Source organism: Rhinolophus hipposideros, assembly GCF_964194185.1.
Source record: "Rhinolophus hipposideros genome assembly, chromosome: 19".
In the NCBI taxonomy this organism is placed as follows: Eukaryota; Metazoa; Chordata; class Mammalia; order Chiroptera; family Rhinolophidae; genus Rhinolophus; species Rhinolophus hipposideros.
In genome coordinates this window covers 35,124,475-35,142,508 of record NC_138065.1, presented here as the reverse complement: position 1 = coordinate 35,142,508, position 18,034 = coordinate 35,124,475, and the positions used below count along the sequence as shown (strand labels likewise).

At 33.7% G+C, this 18,034-nt stretch overlaps 1 protein-coding gene across 2 annotated transcripts in view; it reads right to left on the bottom strand.

Moving 5' to 3' along the window:
• SYT14 (synaptotagmin 14) overlaps nt 1-18,034 on the bottom strand; it is a 181,926-nt gene that overhangs the window by 58,230 nt on the left and 105,662 nt on the right. For both annotated transcript variants that reach the window (XM_081026789.1, XM_081026790.1), the window contains exon 5: nt 1,777-2,045. In XM_081026789.1, coding sequence (XP_080882915.1) covers nt 1,777-2,045 — 269 coding nt within the window. The remainder of the gene's footprint in view (nt 1-1,776; nt 2,046-18,034) is intronic.

Genomic DNA, 18,034 nt, shown 5'->3' with positions numbered 1-18,034 from the left:
TTTTATTTGAGCTACATTAAAACATGCACATGTGCGTGCACGCGTGCAAACACACACACACACACAGAAGTGGAATCTGAGCATCTTAATTTGGTCTGTGAGTGCTCTGGGATAGCTTGCCTGGTGGTGTACCTAGAATTTCCCACACAATTTAGGTCAAGAGAGGCAATATAATACAGTTGTTACGAGCACTGTTTTGCAGTCAGGCACACATGGGTTCGAATTAAAGTTCCACCATTTAAGGACTGCTTACACTTTGGGCAAATTGCTTACCTCTCTGAATCTTAATGTTTTCATTTGTAAAATAGAAATAATAACTTCCTGAAGATGAGGTTGTCAGAATTAAATGAGTTATGCACTAAATGAGTTCACAGCAAAATTTCTGCCACAATTGGTGATAGGTATTATTGTTAATTCCAAACTCCAGGCTTCACCATTAACTTGTTAACAATCTACACAGTCTGCAATCCTACAAAACAGCTGTCTCAAATTTATTCAGATATAAAACACAAGAGAAATATTCTTTGTGAAAAATGATGAAATACTGATGTATTAAACTTAAAATACCAATGTAGAATTTTTTTCTAAGTTAGATAGTATAATACTAGAAGTAGTAGAAAAGTAGTGACAGATAATAAGTATTTTAGAAATGATATAAGATAAATTAAAAATTAAGAAAATTCTATTCACAGCTCTCCGTCCATTATTGAATTTCGGCAGCAGATGAAAATTCACCTGGTAAAAACCCTAACACACTACAATTTTACAAAATGCTGTCTGGGACAAAAGTTGTAAAAACTTGCAATCTAAAACACAGTAAAAGTAAATACTGCCTTATGAAAACTTCTAGATTACCTCTATAGTTTTTATCATTATAAGAAGATTAGAACAAATCCTTTTTAGAACATGGAAATACTTCAAAAGCGTAACACCCCTATTTTTGTTGTCATTTTCACATTTTTGCTCCAAAAAAGGAAATAGTTTAAAACACAACCAATCAACCAATCTGAATGCATGATGTTATGAATTTGAATTTCATTAGTAAAACTGAGCATGACTTATCTCTTCCATATTCTATGATATGAAAATGCAAAAAATGTTATTTTGAAATACTTGTAAAGCATTAATGGGCAGCCTCCCAATAGTAAAAATATCCAAAATAACTTTTTAAAAGACACAAACATAAACAGTAATCTCAAGATGAAAGAAACACATAAATAATTTCAGTGTTTTATATTAAATGTTGAAAAAAAACCTATCTTGAGGCTGACACTTGGGGGAAGATAATTTTTTAATATATTGTGTATTGCTCTCAGTTTTGGGCACCATCTTCCTTTGGAGAGGAATTGAAATATGGTTGGGAAACCTTTGATAAGTCTGCTGGATAAAGATTAGATCTAGGATAGAAACTGGTACCAGAAAGAACAAGAGAGTGCTAAGACCTTCTTCTTTTTTAAATTAAATTTATTGGGGTGACATTAGTTAAGAAAATTATATAGGTTTCAAGTGTACAATTCTCTGATACATTATGTATATATCACATTGTGTGTTCAGCACCCAGAGTCAAATCTCCTTCCATCACCACATATTTGATGATTGAAGGAAATAAATGAAGAAAATACATAAACTAGTATTGATCTTAGCAGTGTCAGAAACTAGTTTTCCTTTTTCCTTCACCCTCTTCTATTTCCCCCTCCCCCCCAACCAAGAGTTGAGGCACAGGATTATTATGCTCCAAATAACATTCATTAAAATATTCTGTGCGCTTTTACTTACTTCCGGGCTCAGGACCGCGGTGCTGTCACTTGGCACATCTTCATATCCTTTAGTATGAAAACTTTCTATTTCATGACCTGTGCTTCCTTCACTTGGGCACTTGTTGTATGAGCATCTTGGACTGTTGCTGCAGTGGGAAAATTCACATTTACTGTCCCCAATTTCTGAGGGTGTGCATGAGAGATGGGGAGAACCACTGTCGTCCTGATAAGGTGGTGGCTGCAATTCATCCAGTGGGGGTGTTCTTCTCATTCTCTGAATGCAGTTTCCTGATAATGATGAAGAATCTGGTCACTGTTTCCAATTAGCTTCGACATGCAATACAGTCCACAATAGCTGTCAGTAACTTTTTAAACACTGGATTAAAAATCTGTGGCAATGTAACTGTTAGATTGACTAATGAGTTTACTTCTTCTCTGGTTCAGATGCAGAAATAAACTAATCTGATTTCCTACTCCTCTCCTGCTGAACAATAAGATCAGGAGAGTAAAAGTCACATACGAAGAGAGATCCTGTTACCATAAAAATGGGAGAGTGGTAAATATTAGTGAAAGCCCATATTTATTCTGTTCTTTCTTCCAAAATGTCCTGAAGCATACACACTTTACCTGTTCTCTTATGATCTGTGGCCTCTCAGGCCCCAGTAAGTAAAAATACAGGAGGTAAAACAAACATGAAAACTTCATTTATTTTCTTCAATTACTGAGGTGAACTTACACTAGCATTCAGCTTAGCAATGTCAGAAACTATTTTTCCACATCTATCCTAGATCCAGAATCCTAAAATGAGGGGTACTGCGAATCAAGGCCTACTCCCCATCGATCAGCAAAGACTGAAGGCTGCATGCCATGCAATTCCCACTCTATTCTCGGGAGGTCACTCCCTGCCCCCAGCCTGGTCTGCATCCTACTCCTTCTAAAGCATGGCTCCACCTTGTCTACAGCAGGCATTTCCACCTCCAGCAGTGAACTCGAAACCACATTTTCTGTCACTTTTAAATTATCCTTTGAATTTTTACCGCAATGATTTATCTCAATGACTGAGATAAACATGCCTGACCAGGACCGAGGTGATGGCAGAAGGAGGATGTAAGGGAACAGTGCAGTACACAATTTAAGAACAGCAAAGCCTGTGTAGAGAAATCCTGAATGCAATATCAGATATTAAATTTAAACACTGCTCAGTTTTCCTTTTAATGGACTATGAATCTCCATTCTCAAAAGGGACCCTGAAAAAAGGCAGTTTGTATTATAATTCTTATAATGGAGTTTAGTTCAAATGTTCAATGGGTCTTCTGTTCTTCCTCAGATAGAAAAACTACACAAGACTATAAAACTCACTTTAAAGTTATCACAATGTCTGGTTCAAATGAAAAACAGTAATTTGTAGGAACTTAACCTAAATTTACATATTCACTCAGAAATCCTAATTTTGGGACAAGAAAATTAAATGTCGTCCTTAATGAGTCTAAAATACTAACTTTAGTTTAAGCAAACAATAATAAGCAAACAATAGAAAAGTTACTGAATACAGATGGAACTAAATTTGAGAAGAGAGGTTAAATAGATACATTGCAAGTAATAGCCAATAACACACAATATCCCAGATTTCAGACTGAAGCTTTCAGGAAAGCTTCTGTTTTCCTGATAAAAGCAGGCAGACTCAACTGGGATGCCCTTTGTCCACTGGCCTTTCCCTACCCTCTGCCTGGAGGTGCAGCAGCCATCTTTGACCATAAGTAACAAGCATGGAAATGGAAGCTAAGGATGCAGAAAGAGAAAACAGAAAGGGTCTGGGTATCTCAAACATCACTAAGGCTGTGTCTCCAAACTTCTTGATGCCTGAGAGAAATAAATCCCCACTTGTTAAAAACAAACAAACAAACACACACTAATAAAAAAATGCCCAGCAACAAACAACTGATAGTTGGATTTTCTGTTTTTTTCCAAATATAGTCTGATAGTTTTAAAAGCAATACCCTCCCCTCCATTAAAAATGAGTATTTAATCTATTGAATTATAAATTGAATGGTAATACATAAATATTTACTGTAAAATGAAGTCAATTAAGAATTCCATAATGTACTGGTTCTAGGAATCAGCATACAACCTTTTCCTTTATTTTTTTTAAGAGAGGTGATCTTTATCAGAAATCTCTCAGGATATTACCCCACAGACCTCTCTGGACAGACCTCAAAGAGACTGAAATTTTAAAAAAGAACCAAATGGAATTTCTGGAGATTAAGAACTCAATAGAAGAAATTAAGAATGAAATAACCAGCTTAGGTAGTAGAGTTGACCAGATGGAGGAAAGAATCAGTGACATCGAAGACAGAAACCTGGAAATGACACGGATGGAAGAAGAAAGAGGCTTGAGACTTAAAAGAAATGAAAGAACTCTACAAGAACTTTCTGACTCTATCAGAAAGAGCAATATATAATAATGGGCATACCAGAAGGAGAAGAAAGAGAGAAGGGAACAGAGAATATATTCAAACAAATTGTTAATGAGAACATCCCAAATTTGTGGACAGAACTGGATCCTCGAATCCAAGAAGCAAATAGAACACCTAATTACCTCAATCCCAACAGGCCTTCTCCAAGGCACATTGTATTGAAGCTGTCTAAAATTAACACCAAAGAAAGAATCCTCAAGGCAACCAGGGAAAAGAAGATGGTAACCTACAAAGAAAAGCCCATTAGATTCTCACCAGATTTTTCAGCAGAAACTCTACAAGCCAGAAGGGAATGGAACCAAATATTCAAAGTATTGAAAGAGAGAAATCATGAGCCAAGAATAATATATCCAGCAAAGATATCTTTTAGATATGAAGGAGAAATAAAGACCATTCCAGACGTACAGAAGCTGAGGGAATTTTCTAATACACGACCTGCACTACAAGAAATACTAAAGGAGGCTATTCAACCACCATCAACAGGGACAATTTGTGGCAACCAAAACATAAAAAGGGAAAGAGTAAAGGCCTGAACCGGAATGTGGGAATGGAGAAAGTAAGCGTGCTGAAGAAAATGGAATACTCTAAATATCAAACTTTCTTTTACATAGTCTTAAGGGTAACCACTCAAAAAAAATCCAGAACTGAAATATATACTGTAATAAAAGAAGAAACAGAGGGAAACATCATAGAATACCACCACACAAAAATAATAGACAACAACAAAAAGGCAAAGAAACAATGGAGACACAGCCTTACCAGAAAACTAAAGATAGAATGACAGGAAATCCTCACGTATCAATAATCACCCTAAATGTAAATGGACTGAACTCACCAATAAAAAGGCACAGAGTAGCAGATTAGATCAAAAAACTAAACCCAACCATATGCTATCTACAAGAGACACATCTCAGCTACAAGGACAAGTATAGACTCAAAGTGAAAGGGTGGAAATTGACACTCCAAGCAAATGGTACCCAGAGAAAATCAGGTGTAGCCATAATGATGTCAGATGAAACAGACTTCAGGGTGAAAAATATAACAAGATACAAAGATGGACATTTCATAATCGTAAAGGGGACTATACAACAAAAAGACATAATAGTCATCAATATTTATGCCCCCAATCAGGGAGCACCGAAATATACCAAGCAACTACTAACAGAACTAAAAGGAGAAATTGACCAAAACACAATTATACTAGGGGACTTAAATACATCATTGACAGCTATGGATAGATCATCCAAACAGAAAATAAATAACGAAATTGCAGCCATAAATGACTCATTAAATGAAATGGACATCATTGATATATATAGAGCACTTCATCCTAAAACATCAGACTATACATTCTTTTCGAGTGTACATGGAACATTCTCAAGGATAGACCATATATTGGGACATAAAAGCAGCCTCAGCAAATTTAAGAAGATTGAAATCATACCAAGCATATTCTCTGATCACAAGGCTTTGAAATTGGATATCAACTGCGAAAAGAAAGCAGGAAAAAACACAAATACGTGGAGATTAAACAACATACTTTTAAAGAACGACAGGGTCAAAGAAGAAATTACAGGAGAGATCAAAAGATACATAGAAACAAATGACAATGAAAATACATCCTAGCAAAATTTTTGGGATGCAGCGAAGGCAGTTTTAAGAGGGAAATTTATATCATTACAGGCCTATCTCAAGAAACAAGAAAAATCCCAAATAAGTAACCTCATGTTACAGCTTAAAGAACTAGAAAAAGAAGAACAAGTGAAACCCAAGGTCAGAAGAAGAAAGGAAATAACAAATCAGAGCAGAGCTCAATGAAATAGAGAACAAAAAAACAATAGAAAAAAGTTAATGTGACAAAGAGCTGGTTCTTTGAAAAAATTAATAAAATTGACAAACCCTTGGCTAGACTCACTAAGATAAAGAGAGAACACACTAATTAACAAAATCAGAAATGTAAAAGGGGAAGTTATCATGGACACCACAGAAATACAAAGGATCATGCAAGAATACTATGAAGGACTATATGCCACCAAATTCAATAACCTAGAAGAAATGGACAAGTTCTTAGAAACATACAGCCTTCCAAGGCTGAACCATAAAGAACTGGAAATTCTAAACAGACTGATCACCAGTAATGAAATTGAATCAGTCATCCAAAACCTCCCCAAAAGCAAATGTCCGGGACCAGACGGCTTCACTAGTGAATTCTACCAAACCTTCAAACAGGATCTAATACCAATCCTGCTCAATCTCTTCCAAAAAATTGAAGAAGAGTCAGTACTCCCTAACTCATTTTATGAGGACAACATTACCCTGATACCAAAACCTGGTAAGGACAACACAAAAAAAGAAAACTACAGACCAATATCTCTGATGAATACTGATGCAAAAATCCTAAACAAAATTTTAGCAAATCGAATACAACAATGCATTGAAAAGATTATTCATCATGACCAAGTGGGGTTCATTCCCGGGGCACAAAAATGGTTCAACATCTGCAAATCCATCAATGTGATACATCACATAAACAAAATAAAGGACAAAAATCATATGATTATATCAATTGATGCAGAAAAAGCATTTGACAAGATACAACATCCATTTATGATTAAAACACTTAATAAAATAGGTATAGAAAGAAAATACCTTAACAAAATAAAGGCCATCTATAACAAGCCCTCAGCTAATCTCATAATTAATGGTGAAAAACTGAAGCCCTTTGCTCTACGTTCAGGAACACAACAGGGCTGTCCTATCACCTCTGCTTTACAACATAGTGTTGGAAGTCCTTGCCAGAGCCATCAGGCAAGAGTAAGAAATAAAAGGCATCCAAATTGGGAATGAAGAAGTTAAAATATCACTCTTTGCAGATGACATGATGCTATATATAGGAAACCCTAGAGACTCCACGAAAAAGCTGTTAGAAACTATCAACGAATACAGTAAAGTTGCTGGCTACAAAATCAACGTACAAAAGTCCATTGCATTCCTATATACTAACAATGAAATCTCAGAAAAAGAAATACAGAAAACAATTTCCTTTGCAATTGCAGCAAAAAGAATAAAACGCCTAGGAATAAACTTAACCAAGGATATGAAGGATTTATATGCTGAAAACTATAAGACATTTTTGAAAGAAATTGAAGAAGACACAAAGAAATGGAAAGACATTCCGTGCTCATGGATTGGAAGAGTCAACATAGTTAAAATGGCCATATTACCCAAAGCAATATACAGATTTAATGCAATCCCCATCAAAATCCCAATGGCATTTTTTAAAGAAATAGAAGAAAAAATCATCAGATTTGTTTGGAACCACAAAAGACCCCGAATAGCCAAAGCAATCTTAAGAAAAAAGAACAATGCTAGAGGTATCACACTGCCTGACTTTAGCTTGTACTACAGGGCTACAATAATCAAAACAGCATGGTATTGGCAGAAAAACAGACACATAAACCAATGGAATAGAATCGAGAACCCAGAAATAAAACCACATAAATATGAACAGATAATTTTTGACAAAGAAGCTAAAAACATACAATGGAGGAAAGACAGCCTCTTCAATAAATGGTGCTGGGAGAATTGGATAGCCACGTGCAAAAGAATGAAACTGGACTGTTATCTGTCACCATGTACCAAAATTAATTCAAAATGGATCAAAGACTTAAGCATAAGACCTGACACAATAAACTGCATAGAAGAAAACACAGGTACTAAACTTATGGACCTTGGGTTCAAAGAGCATTTTATGAATTTGACTCCAAAGGCAATGGAAGTAAAAGCTAAAATAAACCAATGGGACTATATGAAACTTAAAAGTTTCTGCACAGCAAAAGAAACCATCGACAAAAGAGGCAACCGACTGAATGGGAGATTTTTGCAAACAGTTCCTCCGATAAGGGTCTAATATCCAAAATATACAAGGAACTCATGAAACTCAACAACAAAAAAACAAACAACCCAATTGAAAAATGGGCAGAGGACCTGAAGAGACATTTCTCCAAAGAGGACTTACAAATGGCAAATGAAAAAATGCTCAACATCACTAATCATCAGAGAAATGCAAATAAAAACCACAATGAGATATCACCTCACCCCAGTCAGAATGGCTATCATCAACAAGACTAATAGTAACAAGTGGTGGAGAGGCTGTGGAGAAAAAGGAACCCTCACACACTGTTGGTGGGAATGCAGACTGGTGCAGCCGTTATGGAAGGCAGTGTGGAGGTTCCTCAAAAAATTACAAATAGAATTACCATATGACCCAGCAATCCCTCTCCTGGGTATCTACCCAAAAAATTTGAAATCATTTATACATAAAGACACGTGTGCTCCAATGTTCATTGCACCTTTGTTTACGGTGGCCAAGAAATGTCCTTTGATAGATGAATGGATAAAGAAGTTGTGGTATATATACACAATGGAATACTCTTCAGGGATAAGGAAAGATGATATAGGAACATTTGTGACAACATGGATGGATCTTGAGAGTATAATGCTAAGCGAAATGAGTCAGACAGAAATAGCAGAGAACCCTATGATTTCACTGATACATGGTATATAAACCAAAACAACAAAAGAACAAGACAAACAAATGAGAAACAAAAACTCATAGACACAGACAATAGTTTAGTGGTTATCAGAAGGTAAGGGGGGTGGGAGGAGGGAGATGAGGATAAGGGGGATCAAATATATGGTGATGGAAAGAGAACTGACTCTGGGTGATGAACACACAATGGGATTTATAGATGATGTAATACAGAATTGTACACCTGAAATCTATGTAATTTTACTAACAAACGTCACCCCAATAAATTAAAAAAAAAGACACACATAGTCTGAAAGTAAACGGATGAAAAAAAGATACTTCACACAAATGGAAATTAAAAAAAAATCTGAGGTATCAATACTTATATTGGACAAAATAGACTTTAAAACAAAGACTATAATAAGAGACAAAGAAGGACATTACATAATAATAAAGGGATCAATCCAACAAGAGGATATAACTCTAGTAAACATCTATGCACCCCACATAGGAGCACCTAAATATATATAGCAAATACTGATTGACATAAAAGGAGAGATCGACAGTAATACAGTCATAGTAGGGGACTTTAACACCCCATTGACACTAATTGACAGATCTTCCAGACAGAAAACCAACAAGGAAACAAGAGAATTAATTATCACACTAAACCAGATGGAGTTAATTGATATTTTTAGATCATTCTACCCCAAAAGCAGAATATACATTCTTCTCAAGTGAACATGAAACATTTTCCAAGACAGACTAAATTTTAGGCCACAAAACAAATCTCAATAAATTTAAGATTTAGATCATACCCAGCGTCTTCTCAGACCACAATGCTATTAAACTAGAAATCAATTACAAGAAAAAAACTAGAAAACACATGGAGGCTAAATGGCATGTTACTAAACAATGAATGGATTAACAATTAGATCAAGGGGGAAAAAAATCAAAAGATGCCTTAAGACAAATAAAAATGAAAACACAATGACCCAAAATCTATGGGACACAGCAAAATCAGTCCTACGAGGAAAATTCATGGCATTACAGGTCCACCTCAAGAAACAAGAGAAATCTCAAATAAACAATCTAATGCTACACTTAAAGGAACTAGAAAAAGAATAGCAAACATAGCCCACAGTGATCTTTAAAAAAGGAAATAATAAAGGTCAGTGGAGAAATAAACCAAATAGAGTCTAAAAAAAAAGCCCCACAAAAGATCAATGAAACCAAGAGCTGGTTCTTTGAAAAGATAAACAAAATTGATAAACCTTTAACCATACTCATCAAGAAAAAAAGAGTGGGGACTCAAAAAAACAAAATCAGAAGTGAAAGAGAAGTGACAATAGATACCACAAAATACAAAGGATTTTAAGAAAATATCATAAGAAATCACACAAAAATTGTGTAATCTAGAAGAAATGAATAAATTCCTAGAAACATATGATCTTCCAAGACTGAATCAAGAAGAAACAGAAAATCTGAATCAATTTATTAGAACGAATGAAATAGAATCAGTAGTCAAAAACTCAACAAACAAAAGTACTGGACCAGATGGCTTCACAGGTGAATTTCACCAGTCAAAAAAGAATAAATACGCACTTTTCTCAAACTATTCCAAAAAATTCAAGAGGAGGGAAGACTCCCAAGTTCACTGCACGAGGCCACCATTACCCTGATTCCAAAACCAGACAAAGACGTTACAAAAAATGAGAAGTATAGGTCAATATCACTGATCAACATAGAGACGCAAAAATGCTCAAGAAAATATTAGCAAGCCAAATTCAGTAATACATGAAAAAGATCATACACCCTGATCAAGTGGGATGTATTTCTGGGATGCATGGTTGGTTCAATATCCACAATCAATTAACATGATACACCATATAAACAAAATGAAAGATAAAAATCATATGATCATATCAACAGATGCTGAAAAAGCATTTGACAAAATCCAGCAATCATTTATGATAAAAATTCTCAGCAAAATGGGAATGGAGAAAATAGCTCAAGACAATAAAGGCCATAGATGACCAATGCACAGCTAACATCATACTTAATGAGAAAAAGCTAAAAGCATTTTCCTTAAAATCAGAAACAGGACAAGGACGTCTATTTTCACCACTTCTATTCAACCTAGTTTTGGAAGTCCTATTCACAACATTCAGACAAAAAAAGGAAATAAAAGACATCCAAATTGGAAAGGAAGAAGTAAAACTGTTCTTATTTGCAGATGACATGACACTAAATAGAGAGAACCTCAAAGATTCCACCAAAAAAAATACTAAAACTGATCAATGATTCAGTAAAGTAACAAGATACAAAACTAACATTCACAAATTAGTTGCATTTTTATACACCAATAATGAACTATCAAAAAGAAATTAAGAAAATCCCATTTACAAGTGCATCAAAAGAAATACCGAGGAATAAATTTAACCAAGGAAGTAAAAGACCTGTCCACAGAAAACAATAAGACACTGAAAAAAGAAATTGAATATACAAATAAATGGAAGCACATACCGCGCTCATGGATAGGAAGAATTAACATAGTTAAAATGTCCATACTACCTCAAGCAATCTATAAATTCAATGTAATCCCTATCAAATACCAATGGCATTTTTCAAAGAACTAGAACAAATAATCCTAAAATTCACATGGAACCATGAAAGACTACAAATAGTCAGGCAATCTTGAGAAGGAAAAACAAAGTTGGAGGTATCACACTACCTGGTATCAAACTATACTGCAAGGCTACGGTAATCCGAACAGCATGGTGCTGGCTGGCTGTTGCAATTTTAACTGGGATCATATTCAGTTTATAGACCAACTTGGGGAGAACAGATATCTTAACAATACTGAGTCTTCCAATTAATAAACGTGGTGTACCATGACATATAAATCTTCTTTATATTCTCTCAACAATGTTTTGTAGTTTTTAGTGTAAAGGTCTTGTTTATTATTCTATTCCTAAGAATTCTGTTTTATGATACTACTATAAATGATGTGGTTTTTAAAACTAAACTTTCCAACTGTTTTTAATAGTATAGAGAAATACATTTGAAATCTGCACATTGTCCTGTTATCCTAAAAAATTCCTTGTAGATTTGTTAGAAATTTTTACAAAGTTATGTCATCAGCAAATAGTTTGACTTTTTCCTTTCCAATCTCTGTGACTTTTCCCCTTCTTGTCTTCTTGTACTAGACCATTGACCAAAACACTGAAAAAAGTAGTGCGAATGAAAATCCTTGCCACATACTACTAGATTTTACAAAAAAAAAAAAAAAAAAAATCACTATTTCACCACTAAGTGTTAGCCTTATGTAATTTTTGTTCACTTTGCCATTGTTTATTAGACCCTATAATCACAGATTGAGAAAGTTTGCAGGAAGGTTCTATCATGCATGGAAAATGAATTTTGTCAAATGTATTTTTCTTTCAGGTGCAGTAGATGGTTACATGATTTTCTACTTTATTCAGTTATGTGGAGAGAAATGCATTGATTGACCTCCCAATTTTAAACTAAATTTGCATTCCTAAGAAAAACCATACTTGGTCATGATGTGTTCTTTTTATAATTCCTGGGTTTAATTTGCTAATATTTTAAAAGGATTTTGCACTTTAGTATATGAGAAACATTGTGGTAGGTTTTTGTTGTTGTTGTTGTTTTTTCCTCCCCTTCTTGTAATGTCCGTCTGTTTTTTCCTGACAGGGTAACCCTAGACTCATAAAATGACTTGGAAAATTTCCTTTTTTTTTTTTTTTTTGGTGAGTTTGTACTGAACTGGAAATACATTTCCTCTGAAATATGCAGAGTTCATCAATGAAGCTGTCTGGGTCCAGGGTTTTTAACTATAAACATAAGGCAATTGAAGTTACCTCTCTTCTTGAGTGAGGTTTTGTCATTTGTGCCTATCAAGAAATTTGTCTGTATCATTAGGTAAATTTTACTGGAATAAAGTTATTCATGATATTCTCTATTACTATTCTTAATGTCCATGGCATCAACCATGATGTACCTGCTTCATTCCTGATGTTAATCATTTAGGTCTTCTTTTTGCCTGGTGATTGTAGGTAGAGGTTTCTAAATTTTATTGATTTTCCAAGAACCATCTTTTGGTTTCACTGGTTTTCTATTTTGTTTGTTCAATTATTTATCTCATTGATTTCCACTCTTTATTATTTCCTTTCTATACTTACATTGTTTTTTCAATTTATTAATTTCTTACAGAAGTTTACACAACTAATTTTCAACCTTTCTTCCTTTCTACTATAAACAATGTTATAAATTTCTTCCTACACACTGCTTGTAACTGCATCCCACAAATATTGATGTATTGTACTTTCATCTTCATTCAGTTCAAAATAACATATAATAACTTTTCTTGTGATTGCTTCTTCAAACATTATTTAGGAGGTATTTTTATTTAATGGCCAAATATTTATAGGTTTTCCAGATATCTTACTACAATTGGTTTCTAAGTTAATTCCACTATGGACAATATCTTTGGAATTTCGATACTTTTACATGTAATGACTTTTTTTTTAATGATCCAGAATATGGTGTTTCTGGAAATGTATATATACACTTGAAATGAGTGTGTATTCTGCTATTATTGAGTATTCTGTTAATGTCAATTGGAAGAGTTGGTTGATTCTGTCGCTAAAATCCACTGTATCCTTACTGATTTTCTGTCTACTCTCCTATTCCTTACCAAGAGAGAAGTACTGAAATCTCTGAAAATATTGTGAATGCTTATTTCTCCTTTGCTTCAAATTTACTGAAGCTGTTATTTAGGGTTATCTTCTTGATGAATTGACTTTTACTGTGAAGATGTCCCTCTTTATACCTGGTAATAATAATTATTCTAAAGTCTTCTTTGTTTGATATTCAGCTTTTCTTGAATTCATGTTTGCATGGTAAATCATGTTTTCAATCCTTTAAATTACCTATGCCTTTATATTTAAATTAGGTTTCTCATACAAAATATATATATTTGAATCTTGATTGTATATGTAGTCTTGTTTTTTAACTCTCATCTGACAATAACTGGCATAATTAAATATGCCAATTGTAATTGGCATATTTAAACCATTTATATTTAGTGTAATTATCTATATCAGGGACTAACAAATTTTTTGTAACAGACCATATAGTAGATATTTTAGACATTGTAGGCCACATATAGTATCTACCACATATTCTTTGTGGGTGTGTGTTTTATGATTTATAACTGCAAAAATCTGGAATATACATAAAATAGAATATTATTCAGCCACAAAAATTAAATTCTGACACATGCCACAACATGAATGATTCTTGAAAACATTATGCTAAGTAAAATAAGCCAAAGAAAAGACAAACATTGTATGATTCCACTTATATGAGTTACTCAGTCAAATTTATAGAGATACAAGGATAATGGTGATTGGCAGAATCTCAGGGGAGCAGGGAATGGGGAGTTTTAGTTTAATGGATATAGTGTTTCAGCTTGGGAAGATGAAAAAATATGGATGGTGGTGATGGTTGTACAACACTGTGAATTTACTTACTGTTACTGAACTTTACACTTAAAATGGTAAATTTTGTTCTATTTTCCCACAATATAAAAGAAAGTAAAAATCATTTCTAGCTCACAAGCCATACAAAACAGGTTGTGAGTCAAATTTGGCCTACGGAATATACTTTCCTAACACCTGACCTACATGGCTGAGTGTAAGTCTACCCTTTTGTAATTTGCTTTTTATTTGTCCTAATTGTTCTCCATGTGTTTTTCTTTTTCTGACTTCTTTTAGATTGAGTACTTTTGATTCCATTTTCTCTCTACTATTAGCTTATTAGCCAAAGTTATATGTATTTTATTTTCCAGTGGTTCTCCTAGGATTTACAATATATATATTTACCTTATCACACTTTATCTTAAATAATTCCATATATAACATCAAAGTCTTACAACAGAATAGTTCTCCTATCCTTTGTGCTACTGTCATACTTGTCTTGTCTATTGTCCAAATTCTGAAAACAGTTGTTTCTTTTATTTTTTCTGTGTTCTAATTATTTATCAGAAAAGCAAGTCCCATAGCAGTTATTCTTTCATGAATTGAAGTAGAAATTCCAAATCTTCTAATTTTGAACGAAATAGTACTAAGTTAGATCATGTATTCTTAATGGGGCAATGTTACTCCCAGGGGGGTTAAAATTAGCTTAAGCGTGGGGGGTAAAAATCATAGCTATCACAAATTCTGTGACCAATCAAAACTTAACCCTACCTGACAAAATCTTAATTATTTAGTATTTATTTTCTTGTTATGTAGAAATGAAATCCAAATTAAGTTGAGTTATATAAATTAAATTTAAATTACCTGTATAGGAAGGCAATAACGGGAAAAGGTTTAAAAACACTGGTCTGTCTAGACCAGTTTAAGTCATTCAACTGGGCCTGAAAAAATCAGTGATAAAAACTTAAAATCCTAGAGCTTTAAGCACTCATACATGTGCCGCATTTTACCCAGAGAGTTGATGAAACTTTTTCCTGACATTCCATTTAACTACTTGATAATTCCAGAGTACACACTAGGGAAACATGTTTTCACATCTTCTTGTCCTTCAACATTTACTCTAGACCAGGGGTTCCAAAATGCATACATTTTACAAATATGTTTTAAATCCTAGGAAAATGTGTAACTAATAATGTTTATCCTTACTACGTGCAAAAATTCTGTTTTATAGTCAAGACAATTTCATTTAAAAAAATATTTGTCAAGCTTCACTGAATTGATTTCATGATCCATATGCAATTTGAAAGAACCAGCTTTGCAAAACTACTTATGGTTCCCTTTCTATTTCATAGACATGTATTTTCATGCCATACAGATACTATACAGGGTGTTCACTACATTGTTCTTTGTTTCCAATGTCAAACTAGGGATATCCTTTTTTTCTCTCCAATACCCAAGACTCCAGTTCTAACATAAAACCTTTCTAGTCTGTTTAACAATTCCATCCTCCTTCTCCCCAGCACTTGTTGTTTGTTGATTTTTTGATGATAGCCGTTCTGACTGGAGTGAGGTGGTATTTCATTGTGGTTTTTATTTGCATTTCTCTAATGATTAGTGAGGCTGAGCATTTTTTCATGTCTGTTGGCCACCTGTATGTTCTCTTTAGAAACATGTCTCTTCATCTCCTCTGCCCATTTTTTAATTGGGTTTTATTTTTGGTGTTAGGTTCAATGAGTTTTTTAATAAATTTTGGATATTAACCCCTTATCAGATATATCATTGACAAATGTTTTCTCCCATTCAGTAGAATGCCTTTGTGTTTTATTGACGGTTGCCTCCGTGAAGCTGAAGCTGAATAATATTGTATGTCAACTATAAATTAACATATATATGTATATATATATGGTCACAGGATGTGAAGTCAACATAGGAAATGTACTCAATGGAATTGTAACAGCGATATACGATGTCAGAGGGGTAGTAGATTGGGGGTTTATCACTTTGTGAGGGGTGTAAATGTCTAACTATTACATTGTTTTGTACACCTGAAACTAAAAAAAAAAATATCCATCCTTTGTACCAACATTCTGTAACTAATTTCCATAGCATTCAACACACTATGTAATTCTTTGCGTAAAAAATGTTTCCCCAAAATCACAGTGAGACACCACTTCACACCCATTAGAATAGCTATCATAAAAAATATAGTGTTCACAACATGTGAAAAAACTGGAATGTACAATGGCACAACCACTTTGAAAAATAATTTGGCAGTTTCTCAAAATGTTAACAGAGTTATGATATGACCCAGACAATTACATTCCTACATTTGTATGTACCTAAGATAAATGAAAACATGTCTATACAATGACTTGTACACAATTGTTAACAGAAGCATTATTCAAAAAGTATAAAGAACCAAATGTCCATCAAGTGATGAATGAATAAATAAAATGTGGTATATCTATACAATGAAATATTATTTGGTATTAAAAATAAATGTAGTATTTACTGATACATGCTACAACGTGGAAGACCCTTAAAAACACCGTGGTAAGTGACAAAAACAAGTACAAAATGCCACATATTGTCTTATTCCATTTATATGAAGAGTATGGAACAAATATGTAGAGACAGGAAGTAGATTAGCAGTTGCCTACGGCCGGGGAGAAGTAATGAAGAATGACTGCTAATGGGTACAAGATTTCTTTTTAGGGTGATCAGAATGTTTCAAAATTAAATTATGGCGATGACTGTATACTGTAAATATATTAAAAACCACTGGATTGTACATGAGTAAATGTTTTGATATGTGAATTACATCTCAATAAAGCTGTTAAAAATATATTTCTCCTACTTGTTCTGAGATTCTGAGTAGAGAAACTGACTCTTAATACTCTCAAAGTCTACAATGTTAGGTCTCAATGGGTAAATAAGTATTTTATGAATACCAAATATATGCTAGTTGTGCAACATTAAATAAATAAGATGAAGGCCTTATTAAGCTATCAAAATGCTTAAACTTGTTTGCTGAAAGGATGAACCTATGGGAAAGGAAATTATATAAAACATAACACTTTACAGTATTTAAAAATAAATATTATGATGCAGGTACTACTATATACAAATTAAGTCCCATATCAACATCAAAGAACACCCTTGGTATCATAAAATCTATACAAAGGAAACACAATGGAGAATTAGAAGAAATGTATTGCTTTCTGGGGGGCATTTTCCTTTTGATAGAAAAGAATCTATAAAATTTGGATCCAAGTCACCTGTAAACATCCTAACAGAAATTTCTGAAAGAGTGTAGCATACTTCCTCCAACATAATAAACAATGTGAATGACATTGCAGCAGTTGAGAAGGCTAATAAAGAGATGCCTATGTTTGCATCAATACCTTATGCTTATACACTAACTTGTGGTCTGTACAATACTTAATAATACTTAACTTTATACTTGATACTTAATATATGTGAATGTAGGCTTTGGTAGTAGACTGTCTGGTTCTAACTTTTCTTCGGTCATTTACTACATTTGACTATGGGCAATTTAAATATATCTCTGATATCTTCATTTCCTTATCTTTAAATGAGAAATTGTAAAAGTACCACGAATCTTACTAGAAATTTCGAGGATTACCTGAGTTAATGTTTTATGTGTTTAGCATAGTGTTTCACAGTAACAGTAAATATTATTCGTTATTATATTAGCATTGATTAATACAATAACCCTAGAAGGTAGGTGAGACTTAGAAAGCATAA